Source organism: Phyllobates terribilis, unplaced genomic scaffold (assembly GCF_046119375.1).
Source record: "Phyllobates terribilis strain yellow unplaced genomic scaffold, ASM4611937v1 Scaffold_3__8_contigs__length_932513732, whole genome shotgun sequence".
NCBI lineage: Eukaryota > Metazoa > Chordata > Amphibia > Anura > Dendrobatidae > Phyllobates > Phyllobates terribilis.
The window spans coordinates 293,830,954-293,855,230 of NW_027362763.1; the positions used below are offsets into that span (position 1 = coordinate 293,830,954).

At 46.1% G+C, this 24,277-nt stretch overlaps 1 protein-coding gene across 6 annotated transcripts in view; it reads left to right on the top strand.

Moving 5' to 3' along the window:
- ECT2 (epithelial cell transforming 2) overlaps positions 1–10,540 on the top strand; it is a 77,985-nt gene extending 67,445 nt beyond the window's left edge. For 4 of the 6 annotated variants that reach the window (XM_073674911.1, XM_073674909.1, XM_073674912.1 and 1 more), the window contains one exon: positions 7,105–8,464. In XM_073674911.1, coding sequence (XP_073531012.1) covers positions 7,105–7,371 — 267 coding nt within the window. In that variant the 3' untranslated portion in view covers positions 7,372–8,464. Of the gene's footprint in view, positions 1–7,104; positions 8,465–9,167 lie in introns of those variants that run through there. The other 2 variants (XM_073674913.1, XM_073674914.1) reach the window with 1 other exon arrangement.
- The last annotated feature ends 13,737 nt before the right edge of the window (positions 10,541–24,277 follow it).

The window sequence follows — 24,277 nt, forward strand, 5'->3', positions numbered from 1 at the left end:
ATTCAAGAAGTTTATTAACCCTTCAGGTGCTTCACAGGAATTTTTGGAATGTGGAAGAAAAAAATGAACATTTAACTTTTTTCACAAAAATGTTACTTTAGACCCAATATTTTTTATTTTCGCAGGGGTAACAGGAAAAAATGGACCCCAAAATTTGTTGTGCAATTTCCACTGGGCACGCAGATACCCCATATGTGAGGAAAAACCACGGTTTGGGCTCATGGCAGGGCTCGGAAGGGAAGGAGCGTCATTTGACTTTTTGAATGTAAAATTTGCTTGAATAATTAGCGGATGCCATGTTGCGTTTGGAGAGCCCCTGATGTGCCTAAACAGTGGAAACCCCCCACAAGTGACCCCATTTTGGAAACTAGACCCCCAAGGCACCTATCTAGATGCATAGTGAGAGCTTGGAACCCCTAGGTGCTTCACAAATTGATTCGTAAAAATGAAAAAGTATTTTTTTTTCCACTTTCATTTTTACAAATCAATTTTTGAAGCACCTGAGGGTTCCAAGTGCTCACTATGCATCTAGATAGGTGCCTTGGGGGGTCTAGTTTCCAAAATGGGGTCACTTGTGGGGGAGCTCCACTGTTTAGGCACATCAGGGGCTCTCCAAACGCAACATGGTGTCCGCTAACAAATTGAATGGAAAATCGGCTCAAATTGTTAGCGGACACCATGTTGCGTTTGGAGAGCCCCTGATGTGCCTAAACAGTGGAGCTCCCCCACAAGTGACCCCATTTTGGAAACTATACCCCTCAAGGATTTTATTAAGGTGTATAGTGAACATTTTGAACCCAGAGGTACGACACAGAATTTGATGACAACTTATTCAATATGATGACCTAATGTTATTACTCTTGAGCGCAAGTGCTCGCTACTTGAGTTTGCATCGGGTACTCAGGTATGCACTATGTATCACCGGTGCTCGAGTCCCCGCCCGCATGTTTCACGGTTATTAGACACCCCCAAAAAAACATGCGGGGATCGCTCGTGCATGGCAGGCAATCCCCGCGAGGTTTTTTTGGGCGCGAAGCATATGGGGCGGAGACTCGAGCACCCGCGATACTCAGTGCATACCCGAGCACCCGATGCAAACTCAAGTAGCGAGCACTTGCGCTCAACACTAGTCGCCATATCGTCTTTTTTTTTTTTTTTTTTTTTACATTGGAAAAAAAAACAACCCCAGCCCTAGCGTTTATTTTTTACGCCGTTCCTCATGCGGTATAAGTGATGAGATTACTTTATTCTTCGGGTCAGTGCAATTACAGCGATACCAGAATCATATCGGGTTTTTATGATTGACAGCTGTCACACACTAAAAGACACATATTTTGTAAAATCTAGTTTTTGCATCGCCATATTTTGGCCGACAGAGTCATGTGACGGCTTGTTTTTTGCGGGATGAGTTGACGTTGTTATTGGTGCCATTTTCAGGCACGTGACATTTTTTGATAGCTTTCTATTCCTATTTTTGGGAGGCAGAATAAACAAAAACCAACAATTCAGCAAATTGTGTTTTTACATTTTTTTATTCTGCTCCGGGTGTGGTAAAATTGATAAGGCAGCTTTATTTTTCAGGTCAGTACGTTTACAGCGGTACCACATTTATATAGTTTTTTCTATGTTTTGGCGCTTTTACACAGTAAAAGCTATTTTATCGAAAAAATTATTTTTTTGCATCGCTTTATTCTGAGAGCTCTAACTTCTTGATTTTTCGGATGATGGAGCTGTATGGTGGCTTGTTTTTTGCGGGATGAGATGACGTTTTCAGCGGTACCATTTTTATTTATATTCGTCTTTTTGATCGCGTGTTCCATTTTTTGTTTGGCGGTATGATGATAAAGCATTGTTTTTTGCTTTTGTTTTTTTTATTTTTTTTTTTACCGTGTTCACTGAAGGTGTTAACTAGTGGAACAGTTTTCTAGGTCAGGTCGTTACGGACGCGGTGATACCAAATATGTGTACTTTTATTGTTTGTTTTTTTTTTAATAATATTTATTGATGGGTACATTATATTTTTATTTTTAGTGGATTATTTTTTTTATTTTTTTTTTTATTTTTACAATTTTTTTTTTAATATTTTTTTTCACTTTCAGACAGTTTTTTTACTTTTTTACTTTGTCCCACTATGGGACTTTCACTTTTTTTATTCTGATCGCCTGCATGGCACAGGAATGCAGCACCATCCCTGTGCCATGCAGGCTGTCAGCGCTGGACAGGGAGAAGATTGTTTGGAGATGCACTGCGCATGTCCAAACAATCTTCCTGCTGTCTGGTGACCCGGATGTTGTCATGACGACATCGGGTCGTCATGGCAACACCAGGGAAGCCGCGGCAGACATCGCTGGAAGCCGGAAGAGGAGGTGAGTATCGGCGATCACCTCCCCTTGCCGCCGCAATGCTGCGATCGACTTCGATCGCAGCATTGCGGTGGTTAATGTGCTGGGAGTGGTGCAGGACCGCTCCCTGCACATAGTATCGGGTGTCAGCTGTGAAAATCAGCTGACACCCGGCGGCGATCGCGCCCGCACAGCCTGTGTGCTCTCGCGATCGCCATGACGTACTAATACGGGTCAGGCTCTTAAAGCCCAGGGCACAGACGCGTATTAGTACGTCATGGGCTTTAAAGGGGTTAAGAAAGAAAAAGCCTGGAGGGAAGTCTCCAACCATTTGGAAAAATCAGACCCCTTCTTAGTCATGTCAGTAAGGGGTTTCACTACAACAGAGTAATTTTGGATGAATTTCTTGTAAAAATTAGTAAAGCCCAGAAAACGTAGGGCCTTCAGGTTCTCTGGACGTTCCCTGTCAAGTACTGGACGGATCTTCTCCGGATCCATCCGAAAACCTGAAGATGACAACAAGTACCCCAAAAACTGCACCTCCTGAACAGCAAAAGCACATTTCTCTAGTTTAGCATAGTTTATCCCTTAATATCTGGAGCACCTGCTTAACATGCCCCCGATGGGTCTCAAAATCAGGTGACTAAAGCAAAATATCGTCCAGATAAACACCACAAACCTCCCCACCAAATTATGAAAAATATCATTTATGAAATGCTGGAATACAGCAGGTGCATTGGTCAAGCCAAACTGCATAACCAGACTCACGGAATGACCTTCCGGGGTAATGAACGCTGTCTTCCATTCGTCCCCCTTCTCTGATTTCTAACCAGATTGTAGGCTCCTCTTAAATCCAACTTGGAGAATACCTTAGCTCCCCCAATGTGGCTGAATAAATCGGGAATCAGAGGATGAGGGTATGGATCACTGATGGTAATTTGATTTAATTCCCGGAAATCTAAACAGGGACGTAGACCGCCATCTTTTTTCTTCACAAAGAAGAACCCTGCCGCCATGGGCGAAGATGAGGGTCTGATATGTCCCTTCTCCAGACTTTACACAATGAAATCCTTCATGGCTTGTCTCTCAAGCCCATAAAGATTATACAGTCTGGACTTCGGTAGTTTAGCTCTGGGGGTCAGGTTAATAGGACAGTCATAAGCACGATGAGGAGGCAAATCCTGACACCCCTTCTCAGGAAAAACATCCTCAAAACCCGACACAAAAGCAGGCAGTATCTACGCAGAGACAGCAGCAATGGAAACATTCAGACAGTTCTCATGGCAGTAATCTCCCTATTCAATGATCTCCCTGGTTTGCCAATCCACCAATGGATTATGTTTAACAAGCCAAGGGATACCCAAAACTGAGTAGGGAGATTCTCCAAAACATAGCAAGCAATGATTTCACAATGAACTGACTCCACCCTCAGTTTCACATTATGTACAATCTGAGTAAATGCTTTCTGTGCAAGTGGCGCCGAGTCGATGGCAAAGATGGAAATGGGTTCAGCTAAAGCACAGCAAGCTAGACAATGAGTTTTCACAAACAGCATTAAACATGCTGACCCCGGCTCCATGGTCAACAAACACACAATTTTTTTTTTTTTATTTTGCTCTCTAGCACCACCTCTGCAGTCAGGACAAAGCGGGAACTGCAGTTTGGCCACAAATGCACCCCTTGTTTATCCAACTCCAGACTACTGAGAGTTAATTGAGTCTTTTTGTTTAGCAATTGAAGGACAGGTCCCAACAAAGTGTCCCTTTTTCCCACAAAAAAAACATATATATGCCTTTTGTCTTGCGAATCTCCGGGGAGATGTATGATGGAGAGACACCCCCTAACTGCATAGGTTCCTCCACCTCCCCCAGTACTGGTTCACCCCCAGACCGCTCCCTTGGCAAAGGTACACAACCCCGACAAGAAGGCCCTAGAGAAGGAGGTCGCACCCTTCTATCCCGAAGGCGCCTATCTAGGCGTATGGCCGAAGACATGGCAGCCTTCAAGGACTGAGGGGTATCCTATACAGCCAAGGGTTCTTTCAGCCTTTCCTTTAGCCCCTCACAAAATTTGACTTTTAAGGGCTGAGTCATTCCACTTGAAATTTGTTGCCCATCTACGGAATTCCGAACTGTACTGTTTCCACTGACTGAATCCCCAGCTGATGGCGACGTAGTTTAGACTCGGCCAAGGCGACTCGGTCAGGGTCATCATAGATAAGGGCAAGAGCTCCAAAAAAACCTCCACAGATTGGAGACAAACCGAATCCTGCGATAACGAAAACAACCACGACTGAGGATCTCCCTGCAGTAGAGAGATCACAATGCCAACCCCTTGCTCCTCATTACTGGAGTAGTAGGGACGAAGCTTGAAATACAATTTGCGTGCCTCCTTAAACACAAAAAACCTGTCCCTACCTCCTGAAAACCTGTCCGGGAGGGCATCCTTGGGCTCAGGCTGGACAGGCCTACCTGCAGAGACCCCCACATTGGCAGCCTGTAACCTCTGATACTGCTGCTGAACCTCACAGTGGAGGTCATTCACCTCCAGAGTCAGAATGCAACTGATCCAATACTAAAGGGAGTAAGGAGAGAAAAAAAAAAAAAAAGGTTCATGCCCAAAAACACACAAAGAAAACCAAAAATGTCAATCTTGTCGTTTTTTTTTTTTTCCCCCAAAACGTGCTCGGCTGGTTGTCATGCCAGGTGTGAGTGCAACACAGAGGGGAAAGGGAGCCAGACACTAAGGAAAGGGGTAAGAGGAGACCTCCTAATCTGGACTAGCATCACCCTGTCTCCTCCTAACGTCCCTGTATAGTCTCTGCAGCTGTCGCCGATCACGTGCCTTGCCCTACTATCCCTGGCGCAAGGCTATAGCTGGGGGTGGAAGGAGATGAACACTAGTCAACCTCCGCTAGCACTCTAAAGACAAAAGGGAAAGACAACACAAGGGAATAACAACTTCGCTTTAGAAGAAAACTCCAACAGGGCACACGACCTCAAGACTCCAGAGAGAACGTGATGCTGCTTCAGCCAAGTTCCAAGTGGAAATGAGTATAACTGGCGACGCCCACCTAGACACACCAGTTATATATACACCCAGACTAAAGGGAGGTAGTCGCTGGGTCGTAAACACAGCCTCCTATCTAGGCAGCTGTCTGCATTGCAAACGTGGAGATCTCCTGCAAACCACTGCAGGGCGACTGTCACCTCTGACTCAACCGTGACAGGTCTGAGTCGATGGGAAGATGGATGGTGCGAAATACAAGGATATTCTTGAGCAAAACCTGTTTCAGTCTGTCAGTGATTTGAGACTGGGACGGAGGTTCACCTTCCAACAAGACAATAACCCAAAGCATACTGCTAAAGCAACACTCGAGTGGTTTAAAGGGAAATATGTAAATGTTTTGGAGTGGTCTAGTCAAAGCCCAGATCTTAATCCAATTGAGAATCTGTGGTCAGACTTGCATATTGCTGTTCACTAGGGGAAACCATCTAACTTGAAGCTGGAACAGTTTTGCCTTGAGGAATGGGCAAAAATCTCAGTGGCAATATGTGTAAGGCTCATAGAGACTTATCCAAAGTGACTTGTAGCTGTAATTGCCACAAAGGAAGCTGGATAAAGTACTAGGGGGTTAATAGTTATGCACAATGAAGTTTTTAGTTATTTTATTCTATTTGTTGTTTGCTTCACAATAAAAAGAAAACCAAATGTTCACAGTTGTAGGCAGGTTCTTTACATGAACTGGTGCAAACACTTGAAAAAAAAAAAAAATGAAATTCCAGGTTGTGAGGTTGCAAAACACAAAAAATGCCAAGGTGGGTGAATACTTATGCAAGCCACTGCACTAGATTAACTTTTTATATTTTCATAGACTTACAGAAGCAGTGATGCCAAATATGCTTTTTTTTGGGGGGGTGGGGTAGGAGTGGAAGTGACCCCTCGATCAGCGGTTATCAGTCTTTGATGCAGGTTCCATATTGGAGCTTGCATCTTTTCTGACAGTCATCTGACAGATGACGTAGTAGGGGTTTTTCTTTCCCCTATTGGTATGGTTTTTTTCCTCTACGATTGCTGAGTGGTCTTGTTCTTTCTGGAGTGATGTAATTGCTATATACTGAGCCAGTCCAATATGTGTCCGACATTTTGTGTCCTTTCCCCTCTCAACTGAAACATGCAACTGAAGATTCTCATTGAATGTGTCTTCCTTTCTAGTGTTTGCTACTAAACAAATTTTTGGGGGCAAACGTTTGCTGCCTCCTCCTATAAAGGGGGTTTACTGGCTGCTGGGAAGTGAAGAAGATGCCACTTTGCATACCACCGTAGAACAATTAAGGGTGCCTGCCCACGTTCAGGATTCACTGCGGTTTTGACGCTGCATATTTATGCAGCATCAAAACTGCAGCGGCCAGATGTTGCAGCATAGTGGATGAGATTTCTAGAAATCCCATGGCCGCTATGCGTCTCTGTGCACCTGCAGGTCATCAGCAGAAACAGACATGCGGTGCCTCTTTCAGACACGCAGCATGTCCATTTCTCTTGCGGATCCTCATGTGGATTTTGCAGATTTTCATCAATGGGGAAAATCTGCATGTGGGAAAAAAAATGCGTGTCCGCTCATTTTCATGAGGGCAGCAGTTCTGCAGCTTCGGGCCGCAGCGGGTCCTGATCGTGAGAACATATCCTTAAACTTTTTGACATGTCTTATTAGAGAAAGCTATCATACCTCCTGACTTAAAGTACGCTTCATTCCTGTTTATAGATGACACGCTCTTCCTCTACATTCGACATAAATGGAGCAGCTAAACACACTACTGTTCATCGATCGAACTCACTTGATGGGAGCTCGCTGAGTCCCAGGTCCCATGGAATATTGTGTGCTTTGTCTCGCTCTTTAAAAGGAGAAGCAAGCCAGTCTACCCCTCAGCTTTATACAACTAGTCCGCTGGGGGAAACGCATAATATTCCCCAAATTGTAACTACAGAATATGCAGGACCAAATGATCAGGGCCCTCGCTGTGAACCATAAACTCGCGTGAGCTTCATAGATGTGATGTTACAATTTTCACTACTGGTCACCACATCGGAGAACTGGTGATGGCCGTCTATTGAAACTTCTAGGCACATTATGCACAATTTTGTTTTGGACTTTCTTTCCAAGGATTTTAAAGAATATTTTAGCTAGATACAATCTATTGTGGCTTTGCTACATATCACTAATGGTGTATTTGTGGCCTTTCAGCAACTTTTTAATACGTTTCTTACCTTTTTAACTTTTCTGCTTGCTTCCATTGAGTAAAAACCTTACGGTGTTCAACTAAAAGCCTGCCCTAACCTAGTCCTGCTTACACAGCTGCTTTTTATAACCATGTATGAATAAATTGGTGTGGGAATACGCCCCTAAAGAGGTTGTCTGACACTAAAATCTGTTCATGCCTAGAAAAAAAATATTTACATCTCAAACGATAAACTGAGGCATACTCCTCTTTCCACACCCCCCTACAGATACAGGTCTGGAGCGCACGCTGGATCCAAAAGCGATTTACGGCTTTGTTCGGAAGTCACCAGGATAACTGCTGTGGTCAGGTGACTAGAAGCTCTCATCGGATGTTTTTCTGATGGAATTTTCTAATCACCTGACCACTGCAACCAATTACAGGTTGCAGCGCTACTATTGACTTTCTAACAGAGCACACATTGCTTCAGTATCTGCCGATGGGTACTGCGAGGTGAATAGGCCTCAGTTTACGGTTTTAAAACAATCCATGCCTAAAAAAACAAAACGCACTCCAAATTTGGGATGATTGACAAATTGTTCTTTTATATGTGCATGTTGCACTCTTTTATAGTAGGTTTTCAAAACCTGTCCTTATTTTGCTGAAACCCTTAATGTTAAAGGACACCTGTCATTTGATTTATGCTGCCCATGCAGCATGAATCAGAGCATGCATGATTGCAGCTGAGTATTTTTTTTTTTTTTTTCTCTGAAATTGGTCCAAGTGCGGTCATCCTATGTTATTCAGACTAACAGCTCAACATTCAAGTTCTCTATGGGGAGAGCAGAAAAATGGTCGAGCCAAACAATGTATATGGGGGAGTTGAGAGAAAACGGTAGGCTTGGCAATCAAGGATTTGTATCAGGAGTCTGTATTGATTACGTTGTTTTAGAGAAAATTGTATTTGTGTAACATGCAAAGAAAAATTTTATTTGAATAAAAACTTGGAAAGAAAGCAAAGTCTCCACCTTGTCACTGATGCACAAATTGGGACGGTTTGGTTTCACTTCTCATTCTCTAGAATGTCTTTCTAATGCCTTTTTTAAAGTGGATCTCTTATCAGATTTCACTATGCAAACTGCATATGTAACAAAATAAACCGGCCTCCTCAGATCTAAGATCGAATTACTGACTCTGAAAGTTGAATTAAGAAGGTCTCTATACGCCTAATATTAAGATGAACATTTTAGGAGTACAGTCAGAGAATGAAATGGCTCATAAGTTCAACTATATTCAATCTCCGCCCAGCCTGACAGCTGCAGCGTGTGCTGAGCAGTGTGAGATCTCAGTAGGGGGAGGAAGGACACTGAGGAGCTGTCAATCAGGCCAGGTGGGTGGAAAATGGCTTCAAACGTTCATAATGGATTATAAAGCCATTCTGACATAAAATAAAAAATCTAAGTACACCAGAATCATCCGATGTAAGGGAGCTATTTATGTATGCAGCTTGTAATGTGAAATATGGTGAAGGATCTGTTATAAAGGCACATTCATTACACGTTATCCATTCTGGTAGTGTTATGCTCATGTATTTTCTTTACCCGTACAGCATGTGCCTTCTCCATCGATGGTGAACCTGTTTGAACGGAAGTACCATACCTTCAGTCGTTCTACAACTCATCTCATTTGAGGAATATAGACTTTTTATTGCTGTAACTGACTAAAGCAGCGGGCTGTTAAACATTGACGTTCCAGTATGGTACTTCACAGTAGCACTTCAAATGAAGACGAAGACTTGATTTAGTAATATGTCGAATAATGTGTTCTACCCAATTACAAAGCTAAGGCTTCATGTGTATAAATGGCAAAGATTGTCGTCTGTGTTGTCTGTGCATTATAAGTGTTTGTGTTGCCATGATCTATGGATGCAAAAAGTGACTTGCAATTCGCTTCTGTACATGTGAATGCAATGGCTTGTTTTCATCACTCTTAGATTACGTTTCACAGTCTATATATTATGATGGTAAATTTGATCCATTTTGTATATAAACATTCCACAGTTAATATGGTTGGGTCCTACAATTGCCTCCTAGGATATTAGTGTATCCATCCCTGAATGCTATAAAAAGGTCTTTGTGGGGTATAGTCCCAAAAATGTATGCCCACATAGGCAGCAAAGGATTTAACCCTTGGAGACCAGCTTCACAAGTTGTGCTGGTTTATATCCCCTTATTGTGTGCTTGACATGTTGAAGCGTCACTTGATTTTCATACATTGCAGGTTAATCCCTATTGTACATCTCTGTATTATGCATGGAGAAATGCTGAGAAAACCGATGGATGCTTATGCTTTGAAATAAGATGACATTTCTAAACTCTGCCCTGTACCAAAGAGGTGTCGGGTTTGAGACACTACATACAGTTGAGACTTCTCAGGATATGTGCTCAGAGAACAGACTGAGGTTAGCCCCGTCTGTTGTTCAGGAGATCTGCTCCTGCAATAAATACAATTTTCTTCCTATTTTTTTGCGAACTATAACCATTTTAATTCTTTCTTTTTTTTTTTTTGCTTTCTTTAGAGCATTTTTGTGTATAATTTGCAAATCACAGTTCATAGAAATAATTGTGCTTAACCAGAGACACCTGGATTACCTAGAAAGTACAATTTGTGTTCCTTTTTTAATATTTAATGAAGGGTTAAGACAATATTAAGTGTGTTTGATTTGTTTTAACCGTTCACATCTATTTATTTGTAGTCTGTTTCATCCAGGGAATTTGTGCTATCCGATGGTTATATGTACTAACACTACTATTCCACGTTGAATTGTTTTTTTGTTTTAGGATAGAAAATGTGGTATGTCCTATATCAGCTGCTCATAAATTCCTACGGAAACCTAATGTATTAGGGGGAAAAAATCAAGTCGCTTTATTTTAAAACGGTTTGTGTTCACGGCAACAGTAACTTGTATATAAATAAATTGCTAAACTGATGACTGTGTGTGGACATGGTTCTTCTTGTTAAGGGTTACAAACAGAATTTGGGTATTTAGTAGAGTGCGCAGTGCCACAAGTGATTGATTTATTGCTGTACTGGCCAAAGAGGCGGATCATGCAGCTGCTACGGGTCTGGTGGTAATACACCAAATCTCAGTTGTCACTATATAGGGATTTCTACAGCTTTTTATGATCAATATTCACTGTATACATCATTTGCAATGAGCTTCCGCTAGTGGTGGCTGTAGGCAAGCAGAGTTTTATCATTTCATTTTTAAGGTAAGTGATATCTGTATTTTGAATGTAACCCCTTATGTACAGCACCATGGAATCAATGGTGCTATATAAATAAATACGTAATTGGATGAAGGAAATGTAGCTTTATGGCTAAACTCTATCCCACAGTATTATATTAGAGTTCAGGAGTGTTTTAAAGTGGTATGTTTGTCAGAGCGAAGTCCCTAGAGTTTGGCTATTTTGACCTATGATTTGGGTACAGCCATGTTTTCTTTAAAATGTAATTTGGTTAAAAAAATCTAAAGTGGTTCGGTGAATGAAAATGTATAAAAGGCCCCTTTTTTATGTTCTCTAGCTTGGTTGAATGCGCAATCATAATTTGGATAAAACAGTATTTTAAACTCCTAACAGAAGATCTTACTGTCTAGTTCTCCCATTCAACAAGCTTCTTTTTTTGATGGTAAGGGGAGTAGGGTTCCAGAGTAAATAAAAATCTTTTCTCTAATAGCCCCCCACAACAGCACACAGGAGGATGTAGCCCCACCTTAATAGGGACAGGAAATACGAAGAAGTTTAAATAGCCCTTCCCACATCCTCCCTCCAGTGTTTGTTTATTTCCTGTCCCTATCAGGGATGAAGAGGTCATCCCCGGTGTGCTGGGCCGGCGACAGGCACTGGGAGAAAGCTATTAGCGGGGGATCAAGCGATTTACCTCTCCTCCTCACATACGCTGCTCCAGTCTCCTCCGGATTCGGGACCCCCTCCTCCAGTCCACGCTCTCGGGCAAGGTCTGCAGGATCTTCCGGCCAGAGGCCTCTTTGAGCTCTCTGGTCCATCTCCTCCTCCTCTCCCGCTGGATGCGCAGGCAATGCCGGTCTCCAGGATGAGGAGCGCACGCCGTGGCGCCGGAAGTGACGTCTGACGCCGGGCGGTGGATGATGACGTCCCTTCCGGCGGTTTTGTGGACCGCAGCAAACACTAACTGGGAAAAGAGCGGTGTAGCCGCTGGTGATCACATGTCTTCACCTGGACACTGGGGGAGGAGCCCTCTAACAGAGGGAGGCGCTGGTCCAGTCACCCATGAAGGAGCCGGAGCCCTGGACAGGAAGACATCTGCAGGTAGGACAAAACCATGTCTGTTGAAGCTTCTGACTCTGCATCTGTTGAGCCCAGCGCCGGTCCGGTCCCAGTAAGTGTGGCACTGGTAGTCCATCTCCCAGATGCAGGTAATAGTGATTATCGCTCCCTTTCCCTTCTCCCCTCTCTTGTAGGGAGACATGGAACCTGCAGCTGGAGACAAAGCTAAACCGTCACGCAGATGTCCCATCTGTACAAAAAAGCTATCATCCTCCCATAGAAAGCCCCTATGCAAGGACTGTACGGAGAAGATTATCAGGCAGGAATAACCTTCCTTAACGGAAGAAATAAAGGATTGTACGTCAAGCGATCAAATCCTCCTTACTCTCAGTCACTCTCCCTACACCCTCACCTAGTCAGGATACTACATCTACTCCCTCAGCAGGCAAAAAGAGGAAGATCAGCCCGGCAGAGGGAGGGGAGGAAGACTTTCAAGAGGAGATGAATATCTCGGAAGATCTTCCAGAGGAAGGTGAACTGAGTCCAACTCCTGATAACTCCTAGCGAGAGAGATATTACTTTCCATTCGATAGCTTGGAGGAAGTCCTCATGGCAGTAAGGAGAACTATGGAGGTCGAGGAAGAAAAAGTTCCCCAGACATTACAGGATCAGATGTTTGGGGGACTACGTTCCATAAAAAAATTAGTGTTCCCTATACACCAGAGTATTAGGGACTTAGTCTTAGAGGAGTGGGAATCTCCAGAAAAGAGGTTTAATACCCCTACGGAGTTAAAGGATAGATTGTAATCCACCAGACTACAGAATGCTGGTCTGAAGTCCCAAGAGTGGATATCCAGATTGCACGAGTGGCAAAGAAAACCACACTCCCCTTTTGAAGATTCCTTTCAATTAAAAGACCCCTTGGAACGCCAAATGGAGGGACTACTCAAAATCCTTGGAGACCTCGGCAGCACTATTAAACACCAACGCAGTCTCTACGGGCGTAGCTCGATCAATGGCTCGTTGGCCAGATCAACTGGAGGAACACCTAGTTTCGGGCACCCCCAGAGGAGACCTCTTAGCATCCCTACCACTTCTACAGAAAGCTACAGGGTTTTAGCAGATGCTTCTGCAGAATCAGTGAGAGTGGCGGCAAGAGCATCTGGGTTATCAAACTCTGTAAGAAGGGCCCTATGGTTGAAATCCTGGAGCGGCGATGTGGCATCAAAAATTAAATTGTGTTCCACCCCCTTTAAAGGGAAATACATGTTCGGGCCAGCACTAGATGATCTAGAGAAGGCCTCAGACAAGAAGGCCCTCCTGGAACCTAGAAATGTAAGGAAAAGGCCTTTTCGTCGCTCCCAAGAACAGACCCCTCAATATAGGGGTAAAGGGAAAACAGGACGATGGAGCTACCCAAAAGGTAGAGGAGGCAAGAATCTTTTTCTCTCCCAAAATCAACGTCAGGACAGTCGGGGGCCGCATCTCGAATTTTCTCGATCAGTGGAAAGAAATCTGCGCAGACCCGTAGGTCCTGAGGGTAGTCGAGTTTGGAGTAAAAATACATTTCTCTTCCTATCCTCCACAAAGAATAAAGTTAACACAGCTCTCTTCTCAGAGTCTGCAGGCCACCCTGATATCCGGTCTTACAGACTTATTGTCCTCAGGGGTGATATCCCTGGTTCCTACAAGGGAGATAGGCACAGGACTTTATTCCAGACTCTTCCTAATAAAAAAAAACAAATGGCTCACACCGAGTGATAATCAATCTAAGGCCACTGAATCAGTATAATCCACTACCAACGATTCAAGATTGAATCCATCAGGTCGACGGTCCCCCTGATAGGACAGGACCATGTCTTGGCCACAATCTATCTCCAAGATGCATATTACCACATCCCCATACATCCACTTCACAGGAGGTTCCTAAGATGCGCAGTGACTCAAGGGGAACAAATAGTCCACTACCAGTTCAGTGTTCTACCATTCAGGATATCACCAGCCCCGCAAATATTTACAAAGGTCATGTCAGAAGTCAGGACTTATATTTGGGGGTCAGAAAATTTCAATAGTACCATACTTCGACGACCTGTTATTAATCGGGCCCTCAGTACCAGTACTCCAAGAACATATACAGTTGACCACTCAGATCCTATCGTCTCTCGGCTGGTTAGTGAACCACAAAAAATCGGATATGGTACCCTCCATGACAAAAACATTTCTAGGAGTACTATTGGATTCCCACAGCCAGATGTCATTTCTGCCCAAACAAAAACAGGTCATGCTAAAAGCAAAAATCAATGTCCTAAGAAGCAGGAGATCAGTATCATTGAGAGATGCCATGTCGGTCCTCGGGTCTATGACATCCTGTATCCACATGGTTGCCTGGGCTCAGGCGCGTACCCGGGCATTACAGACCCACATCCTTACGAATTGGGACGGATCTCCACGGTCTCTGAACAGGAAAATCCCTATACCACCACAGGTAAAGACCTCTCTATTTTGGTGGCTGAGCGTGAAAAATCTGAACAGAGGAGTACCATGGATCCAGAATCCACTAGTAACCATAAAAGTGGATGCCAGCAGGAAGGGATGGGGAGCCATGGTCTCCCCAAGAGCTATTCCAGGGTATATGGACCAAAGAGGTGAGCCAGCGCTCATCAAATTTCAGAGAATTAAAAGCTGTAGAGGAAGTCCTCAGAGCAGCAGAGCCTCTGGTCCAGAAAACTCGCATACAGATATTTTCAGACAATATCACCACAGTAGCCCACCTTGGTCATCAAGGGGGCACAATATACGAAAGCTTTAAAAGCAATCTCTGCGAGAATATTTTCCTGGGCCGAAGAACATCTTCTATCCCTGTCGGCTCTTCATATCAAAGGTTCAGTCAATGTCCAGGCCAATTTCTTAAGCAGAACATAGCTTCATCCAGGAGAGTGGAGCCTAAACCCAGACGTCTTCCAGATGTTAGTCGAGAGATGGGGCTATCCAGAGGGGTAGATCTCTTTGCCGGACACCATAACGCGAAGGTACCTCAATATTTCTCCCTGGATCCAAACGGCCCTTGCTTGGGCGTGGACGCATTCGCTCACCAATGGGAATTCCAACTAGCGTATGCCTTTCCCCACTGCCTATCCTTTCAAAAACCTTACAAAAGATAAGGACCAAAGGGACCAGAGTAATCCTAGTGGCCCCTCTCTGGCCAAAAAGAAGTTGGTTCGTAACAGTCTGTGTGGAGAACCCTCTAATCCTTCCTCCCATCAAAGATCTCCTTCTCCAGGGACCAATTCACCATCCGGATCCCGAGAGACTACACCTAGCTGCCTGGCTTCTGAATTCCTAATATTAAAAACAAGACGCCTCTCAGAGAAAGTCATCAAAACTCTCGAGAAGAGCAGGAAACCTGTAACGAACACCATTTACCATAAGATCTGGAAAACCTTCTTAAGGTGGTGTGCACCCACTCACCCAGACCCTCATAGGGCTGATGTGGCACAGATTCTAGATTTTCTACAAGAAGGTCTGGACAAAGGTCTCAGCCCTAGTACTTTTAAGGTCCAGGTAGCAGCGTTAAGCTCATACTTTGATCAAAGACTAGCTGAACATCAGTGGGTGAGAAGATTTATGACAGCAGCCACCCGCATCCACCCTAGAGTAACAGACTTGGTTCCCCCCGGGACCTTAACATTGTTCTGAAGGGGTTAACCCTTCCACCCTTTGAGTCCTTATCGGCTTTAAGACTGGACAGGCTGACCTGGAAAACTGCTTTCCTGGTGCCAATAACTACAGCCAGAAGAGTGTGTGAACTACAGGCCCTTTCGGTCAACGAACCCTACCTGAGAATCCTGGAAGATCGTCTAATTTTCCACCTTGACCCTTCATTTCTACCTAAGGTGGTCTCAAATTTCCACAGATCTCAGGTGATAATTCTTCCATCATTTTGTGACAACCCAAAAGACAAGAAAGAAATGGCATTCCACATTCTAGATGTTCGGAGAATAGTACTGCACTATCTTCAGGAAACAAAAGAAGAAAGGAAAGACAAGAACCTATTTGTCCATACACAAGGTACAGAGGAAAGAAGGCTGCAAAATCCACAATAGCCAACTGGATTTAGAGGGCAATTACAGAGGCTTACCAGTTCCAGGATCTACCCCCTCCAGCAAGGCTCAAGGCCCATTCTGCAAGGGCGATATGTCTCCAGGGCTGAAAAAGCCAGCTCATCCATCGAGCAGATTTGCAGAGCTGCTACGTGGTCCTCCATTCATACTTTCTCCAAACACTACAGAGTAGACCCAATGTCTGTTGGAGATTTAGCCTTCGGAAGGAAGGTCCTTCAGACTATTATCCCTCCCTAGTATATCTTTGGTATACCTCCTGTGTGCTATCGTGGAGGGGTTTAGAGAAAATAGAATTAGACTTCCCGGTAATTCAGTTTCTAATGACCCACCACGATAGCACGGGTAATTCCCTCCCCCTCACTTATTGTTTCTACGACAGCCGGCTCAGTAGAAATAAAAATTAATTTGAAGCATCTATACTCTTGTGGTCCTTTGTAATAACACTGGAGGGAGGATGTGGGAGGGGCTATTTAAACCTCTTCGAATTTCCTGTCCGTATTAGGGTGGGGCTACATCCTCCTGTGTGCGGTCATGGTGGGTTATTACAAACCGAATTACCAGTAAGTAATTCTATTTTTCCAAGGTTGAAAGTGTAACTGGATATACATTTATATCAATATATATACACTATGGACTTGGATACCTACACATATACAGGATCTTTTATAGCATCTCATTCTACTGTAAATCCTTGAAGTTAGTCCACCCCACTCCTCTTTGAAGCCAAACAGATTTCACTCTTCTGAGAAGGCTTTCTGCTAGGTGTTTGCGGGAACTTTTGCCCTTTTCTCCAGGACAGCATTTGTGAAGTCAAGCACTGATGACGAGAAGGCCTGGCTCAGTCTCCATTCTAGTTTGAGCATATTTGTAATAATTGAATTGAGGTCAAGGTTCTGTGTAGCCAGTCAAGTTCTTTCACACCAAACTTGCACAATCATGCCTTGATGGTTCATGTAAGCTACTGCGATTTTATTATCAGAGAAAACCTTTTGTCACGATTTTGAAGAAAAACTAGAAAATAATTGACTGCCCTGTCTATCGCTAGTAACTCTTTAGCGTTGGAGGAGAGACTCTTTTCCGAATTAGACCATGACCCCTGGGTTACCATAGCTCCAAGATGGGCCCCCCGCCCACTGGAACTGGCATCGGTAGTTATTGTTCGGGTTGTTCTAAAAACCCAGCGGACCCCTCTGAATAAGTTAACTTCATTATCCCACCACTGTAAGGATTCAATTGACCGGGGAGACAAGGAAAACCTCCATCTCCAAGCGCCCCTTCAACATAACTTCATTATGCTGTACGTCACACTGTAAAACCCTGGAGTGATATTGAGCCCACAGGACCCCGGGAAGGCAAGATGTCAGGGTACCTAACAGGGACATCGCAGCTCTCGGGGACATGACAGAGTTTGACACTGCCCTTCTTACATGATCCCTGATCCTTACTTTTTTGGCTTCAGGGAGGTAACATGTCTGAGAATCTAAATCCAGCATAACTCCTAAGAATTGCTGAACTTTTGTGGCCGTTAACCTAGATTTATTTAAATTGAGGACCCAGCCCAGATTTTCTAAGATGGAGATCACTTTTTTTTAGATGCTTACGACATTGAAGGGCTGAGTTACCAACTATCAGGAAATCATCCAGATAAGGGATTTTGGTAAATACCCAGGGGGCTATGGCTAAACCGAACGGCAGGGCCCTATATTGAAAGTGCTTGATGACCCCATCTATAACCATGGCCACTCTTAGATATTTCTGGTAATCTGAATGGATAGGTACATGGTAATAGGAGTCTTTCAAATCCAAAACTGCCATATAACAATCTGGAAACAGCAATTTTATTGTTGACCTTGTAGCATTGGCGTCTCTGCCCCCTGACAGGCAGAGACACCGTCCCCCGCGCCCCCCCCTACCGCAGCGCTCCTGGCCCGGCGTTTTCCGGCTCTCCTGCTGCTGAGGCACTGTGCTTAGGGTGCGCCCTCCCTCTTAAAGGGGCCACACCCGCCGTCCTAAGGAGTCCCCGGCCAATGGCTGGAGGACTTCCCTTATAAAAGGCTCCTCCTCCAATGTGGAGGTGCCCATGCAAGGTTGTAGCTCAGTGTTGTAGCTCAGTGTACTAACTCTGCTTCAGCCCTCAGGTCCAGCCTGCCAGCCTGACCACCGGTCCAGTCCGCCAGCCAAGTACACTCCAGCCTGACGGTCTGCTTACGAACCAAACCCGCCAGTCTGTCTATGGGCCAGGCTTGCCTGCCTACCCGGAGAACGTACCAGTTACCTGCTGTGCCTACCAGCCTGCCTACCTTGAGGCTCCTGCCAGTTACCTGTGTTGTCTGCCAGTCCGTCTACCCAGATCACCCGTCATCCTGCCTGCCGTGCTCATCTGCTGTACCGATCAGTCCCTGCCATCTGACCCGTGGGAGTCACCTGCTCTCATACAAGGACTGGCCCAGAGTAGCACCTGGTCCCTCTGCTCGGTCCTTCCCTGGTTCACGGAGTCGATTGAGCTGCCATGCAACCTAGGTCAGTCCGAGTTGATACCTAGTTACGCCCCTCTGGTCCCTCCTTGCACCGCAGCACAGATGTTCCACCACCCGGATCCGTAACATTTTGCACGGGCCATGGAACCCGGTGGCCCCCAGGCTCCTTTGCTTGCTGACCTGTACCAGGAGGTTTCTTGTCAGAGATCCCAACAGGAAACCATCCTGACCTACCTGCGGTCTGTCAACTCCCACCTGTGTCTGCCTCGAGCCAAACGACACCCGCTCCGGTGGCGCCTCTGCCTACCAGTGCCATGGCATCCAGCTCTGGACCCCGGCTCTCTGTGCCTCCTCGTTTTGGGTGTGACCCCGTCTTATGTCGGGGTTTTCTAAACTAGTGCATGCTGCACTTTGAGCTTCTGGCACATTAGTTTCCCTCCGACCGGGCCAGGGTGGCGTTCATCATGTCTCACCTCACCGGGGAAGCATTGGCATGGTTAAACCCTCTATGGGAGAGAGAGGATCCTCCTTGTGTCCGATCTTCCGGCTTTCCTCCCTGCCTTCTGGAAGGTCTTCAATGAGCCCGGACGAAGGACTTCTACTGCCTCCTCATTGCTCCGTCTCCGCCAAGGGAGTCTCACCGTGGGCCAGTATGCCATACACTACAGTTCAGTACCCTCGCTTCTGAGCTTGCCTGGAACAATGAGGCCCTGGTGTCCACCTTCTGGGAGGGTGTTTCCGGATGGATCAAGGACGAGCTAGCCGGCCGGGACATTCCTACCACCCTGGATGACCTGCTGTCACTAGCTACCCGGATTGACATCCGTTCCCTGGAACGAGCTAAGGAGACTACCCGGGAGAGATTTCCTCATCTTGCTCCTGTTTTCCAGAAACCTGCCTCCCAACCAGCAACTCCCCGGGCACGCTCGCCCGAACCCATGCAGATCGACCAGACCAAGATGGTCAAGTCTCGCCAAGAAACACGCCGAGCCGAGGGGAGCTGTTTCTACTGTGGTAGTAAGGAGTATCTGATCCTTTCCTGTCCGGTGAAGCCGGGAAACTCCAGTGTCTAGGACCGCTCGGAGAGGTCGTCCTAGGCAACAGTAAATCCTCTCCGTTATTGACTCTAAGCGTTTCTATTTCCTGTGAAGAGAACCGCTTCTTTGAAATCGCCCAACTGGATTCCGGAGCTGCTGGGAATCTCATTTCTCAGTCCCTTGAAGAGAAGTATCAGATTCCCACCAAACCTCTGGCTGAACCATTGGCAGTCGCTTCCGTGGATGGAAGACTCCTTCTGGTGACAATCTTGCTCGTCACAGAGCCTGTAACTATTGTTGAGCATTCCGATACTGAAATATCGGGTATCGGCCGATATTCGCGGTATCGGAATTCCGATACTTAATTCCGATACTTTTACAATATCGAATACCGGAATCGGAAGTTCCTATAATGCCTGCGCTCTGCAGTGTCTCTGAACGATGACAAGCTGGGTGGCAGCGCTCAGCTGAGATCCAGCCTGTCATCAGAATGCCATCCCAGCGTGGGAGAATTCTCCTGATCGTTTAAAAGCCGGCGGGCGGTAAAAAGCCGCCGGCTTTTAAACAATCACACAGCCCCATACTGCTTCCCCGCAGCCTCCCACCCCGATCCTCCGCTCCCCTCGCCACCTCCCATCCTGATCGTAAGTTAGGACCGGGCGGGGAGCGCAGCACCAAGGAGCGGGGAGCGAAGGACCCGGGCGGGGAAGCCGGCAGTGAAAAGACTTCACCGCCGGCTTTCCCGTTCTGTGCTGCGCTTTCCCGCCGGTTATTTCAAATGAACAGCTGAGGTATCAGGTGACGCCGATCAGCTGTTCATTTGAAGTCGCCGCGGTGCCCTCGGAGGGTTCATGTGAGTTCATGCTTGACTGCATTGCATGAACTCACATGAACTTTCCCACGGTCGCACAGGTCAGCCACACCCCCCAGACCATCAGCCCGTCATGATTGGTGTGTGCGGGGTGTCTGTGTGATGTCTGCGGGTATGCGCGGTGTCTGCGGGTGTGCGCGGTGTCTGTGCGATGTCTGCGGGTGTGCGCGGTGTCTGTGCGATGTGTGCGGGTGTGTGCGTGCAGGCAGACATAGGCCGATGTGACACTACTACTACGATCGGCCTATGTCTGTCCCCCGTCCACTCGTGCCAGCAGGATCAGCTCGATGGGAGCAGTAGTTCCCATCAGCCTGATCCTGCTATTTAAATTGCCCTACTGTGTCCCCAATAAATTTTAAATACATGTCATTGGTGGCCAGTGGTTACCTACAATAAATTAGTTCATACATTACCTGTCCCCGCCGATCGCCACCTAAAATAAAGTAAAAAATAAAAAAACGACACCTATACTCACCTAGACACCTAATTCCCCGAAGCCATCGATCTCCTGTAATAAAATGTAAAATAATAAACCACAACCTTATCCTTACCCCTCCGTAGTAGTCCACGAGTGTCCCACGATGATCTCCAGTTCAGAGCAGCCACATAGAATGTGACCGCTCTGAACCGCTGCCGCCGCTAGAATGATGGGGCCGTAAAGCAGCCCCGTCACTGCATAAGCGGGTTCGCTGGAGTTCAGACAGCGCTGCTCCGGTCAGCTCCTTTACAGCCCTGCTGTATCGTGAGAAATTCCCACGGTACAGCAGTGCCGTAAAGGAGGTCTCCAGAGCTGCGCTGCCTGAATGCACTCCGGTGACCTCAGTCAGGGCCTCCCGGCAGCGTGAGCTTACAGCAGCCATGCACAGCTGTCACCATCTCCAGATGTGACAGCTGTGCATGGGAGATCAGCGCAGGAATGTGGACAGGTAACTATTTTTTTTTTTAGTAAACTAAGAATTAAATAAAATGGTGTGTTTTATTTCAAATTATTTTTTTCTGGGTGTAGTGTGTTTTTTCTTTTTAACACTTTGTAGGTTAGTAATGGGGGTGTCTTATAGACGCCCATCATTACTAACCTGGGCTTCATGGCAGCTGGCGCTGACATGAACCCCAGCCCTATTACCCCCTGCCACCGCACCAGGGCAGTGGGAAGAGCGAGGCCAAGTGCCAGAATTGGCGCATCCTATGGATGCGCCATTTCTGGGGCGGCTGACGGCTGGTGTTTCTAGCCTGGGAGGGGGCCAATATTCATGGCACCCTTCCTGGGCTATTAATATCAGCCCCCAGCTGTCTGCCTAGCCTTTGCTAGCTATTAAAATAGGGGGGACCCCACGTCATTTTTTTGGGGGGTCCCCCATTTTAATAGCTCGTAAAGGCTAGGTATTCAGCTGGGGGCTGATATTAGTAGTCTGGGAAGCTCCGTGGGTATTACCCCCCTTCCCAGGCTTCAAACATCTGCCCCAGCCGTCTGCTTAACCTCCGCTAGAGACTAAAATTATGGGGGATCCCACGCCAATTTTTTTTTTAAATAAATCCTTTATTTTAACACTAAATGACATTTGAGGAGTTAATAAAGATGCAGTCCCTAAATTATTATTTATTTTTTAATTAATTTTTCCCAAAAATTTTGACGTGGGCTTTGCCATATTTTTGTATGCCAGCCAGGTACAGCATCCAGCTTCTATGAACGCGCCATTTTCCCGGGTGGCTGCGGACTGCAATTTGCAGCGGGGGGGGGGGGCAGAAAGCTTGGGTCTCCCTGCGCTGCAGATTCCATCCCCCAGCTGCCTAGTTGTACCTGGCTGGACACAAAAATAGGGAGAAGCCCCACGTTTTTTTTTTTTAAATTATTTCAGGAAATTCATGAAATAATTAAAAAAAAATTGATGTGGGGCTTCGCCCTATATTTGTGTCCAGCCAGGTACAGCAGGCAGGAACGGGCTGCCCCCAACCACCAGCTGCCTATTTGTACCTGGCCGGACGCAACAATATAGGGAAGCCCTTTTTTTCTTAATTATTTCATGAATTTCATGAAATAATTAAAAAAAAAAAATACGTGGAGCTTCGCCCTATTTTTGTGTCCAGCCAGGTACAACTAGGCAGCTGGGGGATGGAATCTGCAGCGCAGGGAGGCCCAAGCTTTCTGGGCCCCACCCGCTGCAAATTGCAGTCCGCAGCCGCCCCGGAAAATGGCGCGTTCATAGAAGCGCCATCTTCTGGCGCTGTACCCAACTCATCCAGGGCCCTGGTGCGGTGGCTCACTGGGTAATAAAGGGGTTAGGGCCAGCTTGGCATTATCAGCTGGCCCTAAGCCCGAAATTCATAGGGTCACGCCAATATTAGACATGACCACCATGAATTTCTAGTAAAGTATTTAAAAAAAAAACACAAACACCCAGAGTAAAGTCCTTTAATTGAAATAAAGACACAATTCTTTATTGTTCTAAATTGAACTATACTTACCATCACGCCCATTCCAGCTGAAGCCAACGATCTCCTGCAATAAAAGAAAAATAATAAACCAACCTCATCCTTACCTTCCCATGGATCCCACGACAGCTTCAGCTGTGCTGCATCGAGATGACAGGTTGGACCGCAGCAGAACGCTGCCATCCAGCCTGTCATCCCGCAGACACTGAGAAGCGCAGGCATGCTTGCGCTCCTCAGTGTCTCTCTGTGACGGCATAAAGATGAGCCGAGGTCATGTCCAATGAACTCAGCTCACCTCATGCACGTCACTGACAGCGTGGGAAAATTCTCCTCCACTCAGCGCTTCAGCGTGAGAATTCTCCCACGCTGTCAGTGACGTGCATGAGGTGAATTGAGTTCATTGGACATGACCTCACCTCATGCACGTCACTGACAGCGTGGGAAAATTCTCACGCTGAAGCGCTGAGTGCAGGAGAATTCTCCCACGCTGTCAGTGACGTGCATGAGGTGAGCCGAGTTCATTGTCTGCTCATCTGGATGCCGTCACAGAGAGACACTGAGGAGCGCAAGCATGCCTGCGCTTCTCGGTGTCTGCGGGATGACAGGCTGGATGGCAGCGTTCTGCTGCGGTCCAGCCTGTCATCTCGATGTAGCAGAGCTGAAGCTGTCGTGGGAACCATGGAAAGGTAAGGATGAGGTTGCTTTATTATTTTACTTTTATTGCAGGAGATCGTTGGCTTCAGCTGGAATGGGCGTGATGGTAAGTATAGTTTAATTTAGAACAATAAAGAATTGTGTCTTTATTTCAATTAAAGGAGTTTATTCTGGGTGTTTGTGTTTTTTTTTAACTTTGCCTATGGGGTTAGTAATGGGGGTGTCTTATAGACGCCTCTCCATTACTAACCTGGGCTTGATGTCAGCTGGCATTATAAGCTGACATCAACCCCAGCCCTATTACCCCACTGCCACCGCTACAGGGCAGTGGGAAGAGCGAGGCTAAGTGCCAGAATTGGCGCATCCTATGGATGCGCCATTTCTGGGGCGGCTGACGGCTGGTGTTTCTAGCCTGGGAGGGGGCCAATATTCATGGCTCCCTTCCTGGGCTATTAATATCAGCCCCCAGCTGTCTGCCTAGCCTTTGCTAGCTATTAAATTAGGGGGGACCCAACGTCATTTTTTTGGAGGGGTCCCCCATTTTAATAGCTAGTAAAGGCTAGGTATTCAGCTGGGGGCTCATATTAGTAGCCTTGGAAGCTCCGTGGGTATTACCCCCTTCCCAGACTTCAAACATCTGCCCCAGCTGTCTGCTTAACCTCTGCTAGAGACTAAAATTAAGGGGAACCCCACGCCAATTTTTTTTTTAAATAAATCCTTTATTTTTACACTAAATGACAAGTACAGTAATCAGCACTGTCACTGTACTTCATATATATGTGACTGACAGATAGAAACATATCTAATCTATGTATGATTCTC